The sequence below is a fragment of the Rhinopithecus bieti genome, unplaced genomic scaffold (assembly GCF_001698545.2).
Source record: "Rhinopithecus bieti isolate Rb0 unplaced genomic scaffold, ASM169854v2 scaffold_17829, whole genome shotgun sequence".
NCBI classification, from domain to species: Eukaryota; Metazoa; Chordata; class Mammalia; order Primates; family Cercopithecidae; genus Rhinopithecus; species Rhinopithecus bieti.
In genome coordinates, this window is record NW_016809238.1 from 1,198,881 (window position 1) to 1,213,106 (window position 14,226).

General features: G+C 35.5%; 1 protein-coding gene across 1 annotated transcript in view; it reads left to right on the forward strand.

Moving 5' to 3' along the window:
• Positions 1–14,226, forward strand: part of ADAMTS20 (ADAM metallopeptidase with thrombospondin type 1 motif 20) — a 205,856-nt gene that overhangs the window by 106,194 nt on the left and 85,436 nt on the right. Inside the window, exons 16-23 of the mRNA XM_017888956.1 lie at positions 3,019–3,197; positions 3,344–3,473; positions 8,391–8,517; positions 9,926–10,136; positions 10,269–10,433; positions 11,261–11,425; positions 12,291–12,410; positions 13,051–13,158. Coding sequence (XP_017744445.1) covers positions 3,019–3,197; positions 3,344–3,473; positions 8,391–8,517; positions 9,926–10,136; positions 10,269–10,433; positions 11,261–11,425; positions 12,291–12,410; positions 13,051–13,158 — 1,205 coding nt within the window. The remainder of the gene's footprint in view (positions 1–3,018; positions 3,198–3,343; positions 3,474–8,390; positions 8,518–9,925; positions 10,137–10,268; positions 10,434–11,260; positions 11,426–12,290; positions 12,411–13,050; positions 13,159–14,226) is intronic.

Below are 14,226 nucleotides of genomic sequence, written 5' to 3' on the forward strand. Positions count from 1 at the left end.
TTTAAGTTAGAAAAGAACTGTGGTTTCACATTTTATATGTTAATGAATATAGTCACAATATATTGTCTGTTAGCTATTTCTAAAGTATAAACTTAATTTATGTTATTTATTTTAGAAATTAGCTTTCAGACTTAAAGAATTTCACTTTAGACACAAATATGAAAAGGATGCTTTAAAAATCTTTTCCTTCTGCCTTAGAAATATCTTAATAGTGAGTTATCTATAATTCACCAAGCTGGAGTAGGTAGGTAATGGTGCAGAGCTGATATTGAGAAAGCATCTGCTGTACATTAATAAGATGCGGACTATTGACTCAAATAATTAACCTATGTAACTGGCAATCTGAATCTATAATGAACAGCCTATCTCAGGAATTGCATTTGGAACTATAAAGTCAAATGTAAAGGGAACAACTCCTTAATGGGTACAAGGTTTCCTTTTGGGGTGAACAGGTTTTGGAACTAGATAGAGGTGATGGTTGTACGTCGTTGTGAATACACTAAATGCCATTGAATTGTTCATTTAACGATGGTTAATTTTGTATCAGTTTCACCTCAATAAAAAATGCAAAATATTTTATTAAAATCAAGTGTAAATAGTTAGAATTATTAGCCTTTTACATTTAGTTGAAATTCTTTTCCTCATGCTAAAAATATTACTTCAGTACATATACATAGATATATGCTACCATATTGGAAATAAATAATTTAATAGGTACCTCTTAGATTCCAAATGTAGACAAATATATCGATCTGGGTCTGGATCACAGGTTCTTCTCAACTTTATAAGTTAGAAATGTTGGCCGTGCATGGTGGCTCACGCCTGTAAATCCCAGCACTTTGGGAGGTCAAGGCGGGTGGATTACCTGAGGTCAGGAGTTTGAGACCAGCCTGACCAACATGGCAAAACACTGTCTCTACTAAAAGTACAAAAATTAGCCAGGCATGGTGGCAGGTGCTTGTAATCCCAGCTACTCGGGAGGCTGAGGCAGGAGAATCGCTTGAATCCAGGGGGTGGAGGTTGCAGTGAGCTGAAATTGTGCCATTACACTCCAGCCTGGGCAACAAGAGCAAAACTCTGTCTCAAAAAAAAAAAAAAAAAAAAAGAAAGAAATGCTCACCAATAAAGTATCAGTATACTTTTTGAGAGCATTATAAATGGAAATATCAAAGTCTAAGTTGAAGTGAGTAAAATAGACGTGTGATGTCAATAGAAGGAATTTTTAAAACATTTATATTTATGAAGTTTGGTAACTAAAAGTAGGGAAATGTGTAGTTTTTTTTTGTCTAAGCCAGTAAGGTTTTGTTTATTTCCCTTAGGTTTAACAGAACCAATAATCCCTTAAATAGACCTAGCCACATCTGATAAAGCACAGATTCTTAAATAGAGGAATTTCTATGTCACAGACTAAATATAGAACTTTGTTTGTTCCTCACTGAATTCAGTGTAATTCATAAAGACAGTTATACTAGTCCACATATACACAGAAATACCAAATTTATTTTACAATAATCCCTTAAATATTGCTTTTTCAGAGGGGTGTTGTATTTATATTAGGAAGTTTAGCCATAGATAATTGTGTGCTTTCGGTGAGGTTTCCTGGAATGCCAAACAAATGTTTTCTGGAAAGGTTATTCTTCCACTGAAAAGTATAACTTAAGTAAAGCAAACAAAAAAGTATTTGATTAATATAGGGGTTCTTGTAGTGTAAAATTTTAGATATTACACATCCTCTTGAAAATTAAAAATAAATAGCACAGTACTGTACAATTCACACGCCTAAAAACATTTTCAAACTTGATCCTGACTAAAAGACTGAAATAGAAATTTTTATTATTTCTATTATGCAGTTTAGGAAACTGAGTATGAGGTTTGTCCAAGATTACATAGACATTAATTGCAACAACTTAAACTTAAATCCATTGTTTTAATCCCACATTCATTTCTTTTTACTACTGCATGATTGTGGGTGACATGTAATTTTATATTTAAAAAGTAACATTTCTAATACATACTATATAATTGTCTTATCTATTTGTATATATAATATATAAATAAATACACACATATACATATTCTATAGGCATATATTAATGTCTGTCACTGGGAAAAAGAGAACAAGAAGGGGACATGAACAGAGAGGGAAATAGTATTATTCTGAAAAGCAGATATCCACGTATGTATTAACAGGGATACAGGGCTTTTCTATGAAAGATCTAGATGTTTGTGTAGAGAATGACATAGTCATTGCATGGCCTTCTAGAATGTTGACCCTAGAGTTTTAAAGCTTTGTACCTTTTTTCTAAGATAGGCATAAATGGAATGATGCAGCAGTCTGGCTGCTCCTTCTTTCCCTACCATTGATGACCAGGATGATTTAACTAATCTGTCTGCTGGGGTCATGACTTCTTTCTGCTTTCCCACTTCTTGTTCTGAAGCTACATGCCTCATGAAAGAAGATGACCATCTGAGATATAAACGTATAGAGTGAACTTATTTTAATATCTTTGGCTGATGTGCTGAAGTTACCCAACTTATTGATAAAATCCCACATTACAGTAAAATAAAGTTTATTTCCTCAACATTAATTTTCATTTGCATTCTTTAATTTCAAAAAAGGATTTGAACTTTAAAAGTTAAACAAGTCCAGACTCGGTTGCTCACGTCTGTAATCCTAGCACTTGAGAGGCCGAGGCGGGTGGATCACTTGAGGTCAGGAGTTCGAGACCAGCCTGGCTGAGATGGCGAAACCCCGTCTCTACTAAAAATACAAAAATTAGCTGGGCGTGGTGGTGCATGGCTGTAAATTCCCAGCTAGCTTAGGAGAGGTGAGGCAGGAGAAATTGGTTGAACCGCAAGAAGGCGGAGGTTGCGCAATGAGCCGATATCCTGGCACTGCAGCTCTAGCCTGAGAGATAGGATGCAAGAAGCTCCATCTTCAAAAAAAAAAAAAAAAAAAAAAAAGTTAAAACAAATATTTTCTGTATTGTTGATTGGTGTTACTATTTCATTATTCTTTTACAGCATTATCTGATGCTGAAGGGAATTTTCTTTTCAATGGAAATTTTGTTCTAAGTAGATCAAAGAAAGAAGTCAATGTGCAAGGAACAAGAACTGTTATTGAATACAGTGGATCAAACAACTCAGTTGAAAGAATTAATAGTACTAATCGACAAGAGAAAGAACTTATTTTGCAGGTAAATTCTCAGTTATCAATAATAACACTTAAATTTAATTATATTAGTAAACTACTGGTTAAGTGCTTAACGTTATCAAATATAAAATGATGTCTTAAGAATATTTTTTATGAATTAATTGTACGTTCTTTTGTGTTCTTATTGAGGTGTTATGTGTGGGTAATTTATACAACCCTGATGTACGTTATTCCTTCAATATCCCTTTGGAAGAGAGGAGCGACCTGTTCACATGGGACCCCTATGGACCATGGGAAGGCTGTACCAAAATGTGTCAAGGTACGCTGGCATTCAATAAGGGACAAAAGATTGACTGTGCATTCTGTCGTCATTTTGGGTACTTTTGAGTCTTTGCTGCCTAAGGACTCCTCCCCACTGTCCATATGCATATCCCACACTGACATATAAAGGTTTTCAATCTTGTTTTCCTTTCTACTTTTTTCACCAATTCTTTCTGTTTCTTAGACTTAACAGCACTATTTAATGTTACTGTTTTCACCCTTCTCTGTCTATTACTGTTCTTTTACTTTCCCATTCTTGTTCTCTTTTTCACAGCCACAGAAAGTTTCTCTAACTTATATATATCCTGCTTCCTGGTGAAATAGCTGCGTTTTCTTCCACTCATCTCCACACAGTCTTTCTCAACAACTTGGCTTCCTCTTTTATTGTTGAGATAACAAACATTCTTTCATCTTTTTATTTTCTTTCCCTGACCAGTAGAAAGTATAATTATGTAGATGGCATGAAAAATGAAAAGAAATAGAGTGAGGAAAGGAGCAGAGTGGGAACAGCAGGGCAATTTGTAGAGGGGAAAAAAAGTGGGAAGACTAGAGTCTGCAGTCTGTAATTATGAATATTTAATCGTGTAATATTATGTTCAATGCAGTAAGTATTTATTGAGGGAATACATTCAGATTATCCCAATTCTGCATTCAAGTTTTATTCTAGTGCTTGAAACAGGTGCATGAATATATATGTTAATTTATTAATAAAATGGTAAATATAGTACTATAGATATGCACAGTGTGGACCTAAGAAAAGGTGGAGGGAACAGATTTTGAGGAGATTGAAGCTGACGAGAGAGAGTTTTGTGTAGAATGGAAGAAAAGTCTTCATGAAGAATAGAGAAACAGTTTGGGAATTAGGGCATGAGTGGGTCAGGGCAAAGGAAGCTCAGAACCATGTGGAGATGAGCTTATCATAGAAAGTAGGCAGCCAGAGCCGATGACAAAAGATGGTGAGAATGTAAAGAACAGTCTACCATCTGAACTGACGAGGTGCCAAAGGAACTGTGGTGCCCTATTCAGGAAGAGGCACAGTCTTGGTCCTGTGGCATCTAGACAGTGCTTCCCAGAATGATTTCATGGGAACAATTGTTCCTGTTTTAGCAGTGTCTCAGTCGAGGGATACAAGGATATGATGCGACATAGACTGGTATAAATGCTAGAGTAGAAAACACAGAGCTTTGGTTAACATAGAAGGAAGAAATTCATTTCGACAGAAAGGTCCTGCATATCCTTTTAGAAGAGAATTGGAATTTGGGGAGCTGGGATCAGCATTCCAACTTGAGTGGGTAAGCTCGTCTGTGACCATGGATATGGGGAGTTAGAAGGAGAAATTCCAGCAACAGGAGAATGAAAGAACATTTTAAAATGCAGTGAACACACCAAGAATAACAAGATTCAAAATGGAAGTTTGGACAAACGTGGTGAGAGATGATTTGGGAGTCCAAAGCAGGAGAGTTCTCTTAAACAATCACGCGCAGGGGAAAAGCAACTTATTTCTTTTACCACATAGTGAACTATGATTATGTTCCCTTTTTTTGTAATTTTTTAAGTTTCTCTGAAGTTAAAGTTAAATTCCCTCCATTTTGTTTTTTTCTGTGTACTGAAAGTTATCGGTCCTTAAACTTTTTGTCAGAACTATACATTTTGTCTTAATATTTTCAAGCATATTATAGAATCTATCAATTTGATTTTCCTTCACTTTTCTTTACCTCTGGCTACTGTGGCCCTCTGTTCTCTAATTTGTTCATGTTGCTTTTTAGGCTTGTTTAATGACTGTCATCTTGAGATTTCCCTTCGTTATTGTCCTGGGAATTCTCTTCAGTATTCTGTGTAGATTCCCTATTTTCTAAATCCTGTCAATCCCTCTTTTTGATTTACTTCTTTCATTGGGTGGAACATATCCCTCAGTATTTTCTTGAGAAGAAAAGTAGATTTTTGAGACCTTTCATGTCTGAAAATGGCGTAACTATATTCTCATGCTCGATCAGTAGTTCAACTGGTATAAATAGAGATTGTTTTTCTTTAGAATTTTGAAAGCCTTGTTTTCTGGCTTGTTTTCCAATTTCCTGTGCTTGTACATGGCATGTTGTATTCTGAAAGTTTTGTGGATCCTCTCTTTAATTCTAGTGGTATGAAATTTCAGGACAATGTGCATTGATTTGGTTTTTTTTTCATCTATTTTTCTAGGTAATTAAGATGCCATTCCAATTTAGAAACATAAATCTTTGTCTTGATAAATTTTATCATGTTCTTAGATGACTTCCTCACATTAACTTTTCTCTTTTATCTTTGGGAAACTAGTATTATTTGGGTGTTCACATTCCTAAACTGCTATTAATTTTCTAATTTATTCTCTCAATGTCATTGTTTTCTTAATGTTTCTTCTCATAACATTTTGCTTTTGTTTTATGAATGTACTGCCTTCTATCGTATCTCTGAGTGTATTAATCATAGTCCTTAAGTTTTCTTCTGCTCCCTCACTTACACATGTTTCATCCTAGTTCTAGTTTGTTTTTGTTCATTTTACTTTTTTCTTGTGTGTTAGAGGCTTTCCTAAAATGTCTAGTGATCTTGTGCTGTTTGTTCATGTTTTAAAAGTGCTAAAATTCTGATTGAAAGTCCTCTGTGGGTCACACAAGTTAACTAGAAGTTTCATTATAGAGTAACTTGGTCATTAAGTAGCCCTCTCTTATGTCATTGGAGAGAAGTCTCAAATGTTATTGTCAGGTGATCTTTTTTCTTGAGTTAAACAGTCCTGCAAGAGAGGAATTCTCTCATCTTCTGATCATCATGAGGGTGCTATGGGATAACAGAAGTTGGCATGGTGCCAGCAGGAGATTGTGAACTGAATGGGCTGGGATCACATCATTAAGTGTGGGGAACTTTACTTAGCCACCTTGTTTCAGTGGAGTGTGTTCCCACCTTTTCTCAGCTGTGTCTTATGCCTTCAAATTTACTTTTTCTAGAGCTATGCCGTGCAATATGGTAGCCAGTAGCCACATGTGGCTAATCTATTGAAATGTGCTATAAGTGTTAAATACATATTAAATCTGGAAGTCTTAGAATGAAAAAAGAATGTAAAATATATTATTAATAATTTTATATTGATATGTTCAAATGATCATATTTTAAATATTTGGGGCTAAACATGAAGGTTACGAAAAATAATTTAGCTGTTTTTTTTTTAACGTGACTACTAGAAAATATACAGTTCCAGATGTGATTCACATTCTGCTTTCATTGAACAGTGCTGCTCTCAACTAGGAAGCTAGTAGTCTAACCGTTCTTTTCAAATACTTTTCAATTAATTCTTTATTATTTCAGGCCTACCCCTCACACATTCACCCTGTCAGAGGAACCTGCTATTTACCATTCCTGGGCCTTTCTTGGGTTCTGTGTCATGAATGATTTGTTTGTTATTTACTTTTCCACTTTGCAGGGTTAGGTTTCATCTTCCTTGGTTCTGTTAAATAGTTATTTCCATCTACTTTTCATATTCAAAATTTCCTTTTCTTGCTGTTTTTTTTCTTTTCTTTTTTTGTTCTTTTAGGTTTGTGCCTTTTCAGAATTTCTCATAGTTATTTCAAAAGATATTTAGGAAGGAGCAGAGATAACATATATGATCATATTTAGTTAAGTGGAAGCACAGAGTTGAACTTTGATAAAACAGAAATTTGTTCATGTCACTGACTGCTTAAACTCTTTACTGTCTCCTCATTGCAGAAAGCATAAAGTTCAAATGAGTCTGGTCAGTTATGACTGCTTCCCTTAGTTTGCTTTTGCTGTAGTTATCCTGCATGCAAACAACCACCAAACCTTAATGGCTTGGAACAATAAAGGTTTATTTATTGCTCATATCATGTTTTGGCTGCTAATTTGCTATGGCTCTACTCCAACTTGGTATCTGTGCCCATGTTTTTTTTTTTTTAATAGACTTTTTTTTTTAGAGAAGTTATAGGTTTACTGAAGAATTGAGTAGAAAGTACAGAAAGTTTGCATATTTATCCATCTTCCCTCTGCCATTCTCCTCCACACTCCTCTATTATTAACATCTTGCATTAGTGTGGCACATTTGTGCAACGGATGAGCCAATTTTGATGCATTATTATTAACTAAACTCCATAGTTTACATTAAAGTTTACTATTTGTGTAAAAATTCTCTGGGTTTGACAAATGTATAATGACATGTATTCACCAAAATAATATCATACATAGTAGTTTCACTGCCCTAAAAATCTCTTGTGCTTCATCTATTTATTCTTCCTTCCCCACAACCAGTGACAAACACTGATCTTTTGTTGTCTATGCCTTTTCTTTCATGATTCCAGGCAGAAAGATCAGCTCTATCCGGGAAATGATGTTCTGGAGGCAGAGGGAAAAAGGAAAGAGAGCTGGGTGGGACTGGAATAGGTCATATTCCTTTTCAGTCAGTTGATAAAAAGCCTGATGCTGATGGACAGGAAAGAGTTCTTCCCCTACAGGAAGCTACTATAACATTGTAGCAATAGAGATGTGTAATCCTCTTGCAGGGAAAGGGGAGGTAGCTGAGGAAGCTGGTGGATGACAGTACTATAGTGTACTGTACAGCAACAGCATTGTCCTCAGCTACTCAATTATTCACCAACAACCACTCTATCCCACTGTAGTGAATTTCTTTTTACTCCAATGCCTGTCCCATCTTCTGTACATCTCTTCATTAAGCAAACTCCTCAGTCATTCAGGATTCAGCTTACTTATTATAAAAAGTCATTCCTCACTAGGTTAATATACTGGTATATCCTGTGTGTTGCATTGGAAATTTTTATTTGCTTAGCTGGCTCCTTTAAGCTATTAGCAGAATTACATAATTATGGAACATCTAACTGTGAATTTTTCTTTCGTTTTTTATTTTCATTTGACTTTGGCCAAGGTCTTCAGCGAAGAAAAATAACTTGCATACATAAGAGTGATCATAGTGTTGTGTCTGATCAAAAATGTGACCAATTGCCACTTCCATCATTTGTTACTCAAAGTTGCAATACAGACTGTGAACTAAGGTAAAAGAGAAATAATATGTAATATAACCAGATTAATAAGTGAGCTAAGATTAAAATGTCTAACACAGTGACTGACACAGAGTGGACATATAATTATTACTCATCATCTGCCCTGCCATGAAAAAATTTCAGGCTCACTAATTTATAGTAAAACTCAGTACATGATGATTTGAATTTTCGTTCATAGTATTTTCTGAATACTGGTATATAGGCCTCAACATTTTGTGTAGAAAAAGATTGCAATGTTGTCTGTAAAATAAATACAAGTAAATTGTAATCTGAAAATGGATGGTTTAAAGGTCTGAAACAATAAATTTTGTAGCATGATTCGTTATTTTCCACTGAATTAATGAACCAGTAAACTTCTGAAGTTTGGGAATTGGAGAAATCAAATTGATTGATTTCCTTGAGATTCTATCAGTATTTTGTCCATTAAACTTCAGGGAAATTGATCCTAGATCACGACAGGAAGTTTATACTTCTAATTTAAATTTCTTGTTATTTGGGTTTTGTGTGTGTGTGTGCATGTGTGTGTGTGCATGATTGGTCTTGGAGTGACATGGTATACAATGAGTCCATCTATCATATTTATACATTTATTTTCAGCATTGTAGCAGGTACCTTTTAACATTCAGGTATGGCCAGAACCTCTTTCACTTGATGAGAATTTCTATATATTTATGGTGTTGTTTGACGACATAGCAAAAGCACAGTAGTAGAACTGCCTGTGTAAGTTGGATCCAATACATAGTAGTAAAAGGAAGTACAGTGAAATTCTTGAAATGCAATTAGGGATGGAAATGAATTTCGTGAATTCTGTGCTTTGTTATTCGGGTGCCCTCACATTGATGAATGCTAGACTACAATTGGGATAATTTGGCTATAACTAACATTTTTACTTGTGGAAAACATGTTTTCCTTGGAAACATGCCTAAATATAGATTACATGAATTAATGAGAAAGTGTGGTGTACTTTACAAAAGCTAGTTAACTTTTTAAATGCTTTATTTTTATCGATGTAGTCAAATTCCTAGACATTCCCTGGTCATAAAATCAAAATACTTATAGAGGGATTTCATAGGGAGAAACTACCTGATTGGGAGTCAGATATATGCAGTTATTGTCTTAAATCAGCTGCTAAGTAATTGGGTAATCATGATCTAAACCAGTTGTTTTCAAAGGTTTTTGAGGAAGCCTGGGGTTCCTTGGATGCACCTCCAAAGCTGCCACCAAATGCTGGCATGAGGTCAGTAGTATAATGCTGGCTTCCTGGCTCCAGACTGGTTTTGTTTTTTTGGTGGTTTGTCCATCAACTCTCAGAATTCTAAAAACTGAATGCATGAGTGTCTCTGAACCTATTTTTAATTACGTAATATACCTCCTAAGTATAATAACATCTTTTTTCAAGGTGGCATGTTATTGGCAAAAGTGAATGTTCAACCCAATGTGGTCAAGGATATAGAACCTTGGACATCCATTGCATGAAGTATTCCATTCATAAAGGACAGAGTGTTCAAGTGGATGACCACTACTGTGGTGACCAACTTAAACCTCCTACCCGAGAACTATGCCGTGGTAACTGTGTCTTCACAAGATGGCATTTTTCAGAATGGTCTCAGGTACAATAAAAATGATTGCTTAAAAAAAGTTGCCCTTTTTTTCTAATTACTTATTTATGTTACTCTAAAGTACAGTTTTGTTGAAAATCTGATTTTTTTCCATTAGTTACCACTTTTTTTTTCTAAAATCAGTGTTCCAGGAGTTGTGGAGGAGGGGAAAGGTCTCGAGAATCTTATTGTATGAATAACTTTGGCCATCGTCTTGCTGACAATAAATGCCAAGAACTGTCCCGAGTGACAAGAGAGAATTGCAATGAATTTTCCTGTCCCAGTTGGGCTGCTAGTGAATGGAGTGAGGTACATTAAACACATGAGGCTTGGAACTATTAAAATATGGTGTTAGTACAGCTTTGTAATCTAAGACTACAAAATTTAAAAGTCCTTAAATTTATTTCATCATTTTGTAAATAACTATTATCAAAGCAATCAGAAATTTACAAGGCAGACCAGGCACACACTGCCTCATGCCTGTAATAACAGCACTTTGGGAAGCTGAGGTGGGAAGATTGCTTGAGCTCAGATGTTCGAGACCAGCCTGAGCAACATAGTGAAACTTAGTTGGGTGTGGTGGCACACACCTGTGGTCCCAGGTACTCGGGAGGCTAAGGTGGGAGGATTGCTTGAGTCTGGGAGGTGGAGGTATCAGTGAGCAGAGACTGCAGTAAGCTGAGATTGGCCACTGCACTCCAGCATGGGTGACAGAGTGAGACTCTGTCTCAAAAAAAAAAAAAAAAAAAAAAAAAAAAAAGAAAGAAATGTACAAGATAGTTTGTCATTATACTATTTACAATATCTGACTAGCAATAACACTAACTGATATTTAATCTATAACCCTTTGCATAAGAAAGTGCCAGGGTCCACAGCAGCCTGGGATGAATACTTATTCTAAGGTTAGTTTTGCACCTTTGTTTCTAGGATAAATGGATGTTTCAGTGGGAATTAGCAGCAGAAGTTAGGGGCAGGCTGATTTTACCCAGTGAATATTTCTGGAGGAGTGAGGGAAAATGCATTTGGGAATGGTTTTTCAACTGTATTTTCCTATGCAAATTGATCGTTGCATCATTTTAAGGCATTTGTGTTGACTAATGCTACAAATAAATAATGATCAGTTGTATTCTTAACAGTGCCTTGTTACATGTGGTAAAGGAATAAAGCAGCGGCAGGTATGGTGTCAGCTGAATGAAGATCACTTGAGTGATGGCTTCTGTAACTCAAGTACCAAACCTCAGTCTCTGAGTCCATGTGAACTTCATACATGTGCTTCCTGGCAAGTAGGACCATGGGGACCTGTGAGTATATGATACGGGTTTTTCTAATTTGATCTATCTTTACAGAATAACACAAAAGTTGTGTTATATTTACTCCTCCCTTAGTGGGTGCAATGGAATTTGGCTTGATTTATTAAAAAAACAACAACCCTGAAATGTGAACCTTCATGTGTAACATGTTGACAGTACTGCTAATTTTGCTGTAATAAATATTTCAGCTTTGCTTTTGAACTCCCTTTTGTTAACCAAAATGCTACAGACTTTATGCTTTTATCAGCTTTATTTAGGTTATAAATATTTTCATCTCTGTGTCTGCATTGATATCTTTATTGTTTTTAGGATAGGCATTGTTTAGATGTTTCGCTGAACAGGCAGCTAGGAGTCTGCAGGATGAGCAATGATCAGGCTGGATGAGGATGGAGTAGCTTATTATTCTGCAGAGGTTGCCACAATTGACAGGAAGCCTTCTCTCATTTTCCCTTTAACTTTATCATATGCTGTTCCTTCTTTGTCTCTTTAAAATTTACTTAGTATATTAAAGGACATGCATACACTAGGTGGTGTTTGAAAAGTATTTAGTTTCCTTAAATCATATTGACTGTTTCTAAAATATCAGGCCTCTATTTATATTTTATATGACAACTTTTAGGATACATTAGTTGTTGTACAGTTTGGTTAACTTCAATATTTGATTGGCATTTACTAAATTTGAATAAATATGCATATTTATTGACTTTGCTCTTTTAAGTCTTAAATCTAAAATAAAGGACTGATAAAAAGATTATTGGAAGTATATCATTAACAGGGTATTCGTTAAGAAAATAGAAGTTTATGTAACTTTTGGAAAGCAATGTTTTTTAAATATCTATTTATATTCTTCTTTCAGTGCACAACGACATGTGGACATGGGTATCAGATGCGAGATGTTAAATGTGTCAATGAGCTAGTTAGTGCAGTGTTAGAAGACACAGAATGCCATGAAGCTAGTCGCCCTAGCGACAGACAGGTAAAAAGAATCATGGTTTACAAACAAAAAGATTTACGAGACAGAAAGATTGTTGATGTGTTCAACATCAACATTTTAACTTTATACACCATGATTACTTATTTTTTTCCACTTAAACTTGTATGCCTTAAAAATGTGTATGTGAGAGAGAGAGGGAAAAAATAGAATTTATTGTTCTTGGTTTTGCCAGCTTTGTAGCTTTATTAATGAAATTTTTTTTTTTACTCTTTAGCTGCTGAGGGCTCACTCATTTAACTTGTGAATTTCAATTATTTGAACTGAAGAAGGAGTATATCTAGTATTATAAATATCATGAACTCCTAAAGTATATTGTGCTTTTTAAGGTAGAGTTCTGTGTCCATTCAGAATGTTTCAGCTGAGCAGTATTTTTAAAGGACTGATGATCTTTTCCTTTTCAGCAATCAGACAGAATGGTCCAAACTTTAGGATTCAGTCATTATCCACTACAGACACTTGACAATACTGTAGTTAGTGCTTTTGAAGATGAAAACATTCATATTACCAATTTGTAATTTAGTACAGAACTGTTCTTGAGACATACAGAAGAAATGAAGTATTAGATTTTATACAAATCAGTCATTAATTAATGTTTTACGATATCCATTTTTCTTCTGAACAGAACTGTGTACTTACACCTTGCCCATTTATTTCTAAACTTAAGACCACTTCATTACCAACTGCTCTCATAGAAAAGATGGCACAATGGCGACATGGTTCTTGGACCCCAGTAAGTGAATTTCTTTAGTAGATACAGTGTTTCTATTATGGAGGCTTTTAGACATCAACAAAATGGTTGCTAGAGATTTCACAAATTAATGTATACATTTATTCTCAGGTTTTTTTGATGGTATCGAAGAAGTATAGGATTTAGAATTAAGAATTAATGGCTAAGTCCTTTGCCTTTCAAGAACTCTGTGTCTCTGGACAAGAAATTGAAGCTTTCTGAGTCTATTTTCTTTTTTTTTTTTAATTATTATACTATAAGTTCTAGGGTACATGTGCACAACGTGCAGGTTTATTACATATGTATACTTGTGCCATGTTGGTGTGCTGCACCCATCAACTCGTCAGCACCCATCAACTTGCCATTTGCGTCAGGTATAACTCCCAATGCCGTCGCTCCCTCCTTCCCTCTCCCCACAATAGGCCCCGGTGTGTGATGTTCCCCTTCCTGTGTCCAAGTGATCTCATTGTTCAATTCCCACCTATGAGTGAGAACATGCGATCTTTGGTTTTCTGTTCTTGGAATAGTTTGCTGAGAATGATGGTTTCCAGCTGCACCCATGTCCCTACAAAGGACAGAAACTCATCCTTTTTATGGCTGCATAGTATTCCATGGTGTATATGTGCCACATTTTCTTAATCCAATCTGTCACTGGGGTGGACATTTGGGTTGATTCCAAGTGTTTGCTATTGTGAATAGCACTAAACATACGTGTGCATGTGTCTTTACAGCAGCATGATTTATAATCCTTTGGGTGTATACCCAGTAATGGGATGGCTGGGTCATACAGTATTTCTAGTTCTAGATCCTTGAGGAATCGCCATACTGTCTTCCACAATGGTTGAACTAGTTTACGTTTCCACCAACAGTGTAAAACTGTTCCTATTTCTCCACATCCTCTCCAGCACGTGTTGTTTCCTGACTTTTTAATGATTGCCATTCTAACTGGTGTGAGATGGTATCTCATTGTGGTTTTGATTTGCATTTCTCTGATGGTCAGTGATAATGAGCATTTTTTCATGTGTCTGTTGGCTGTATGAATGTCTTCTTTGGAGAAATGTCTGTTCATAT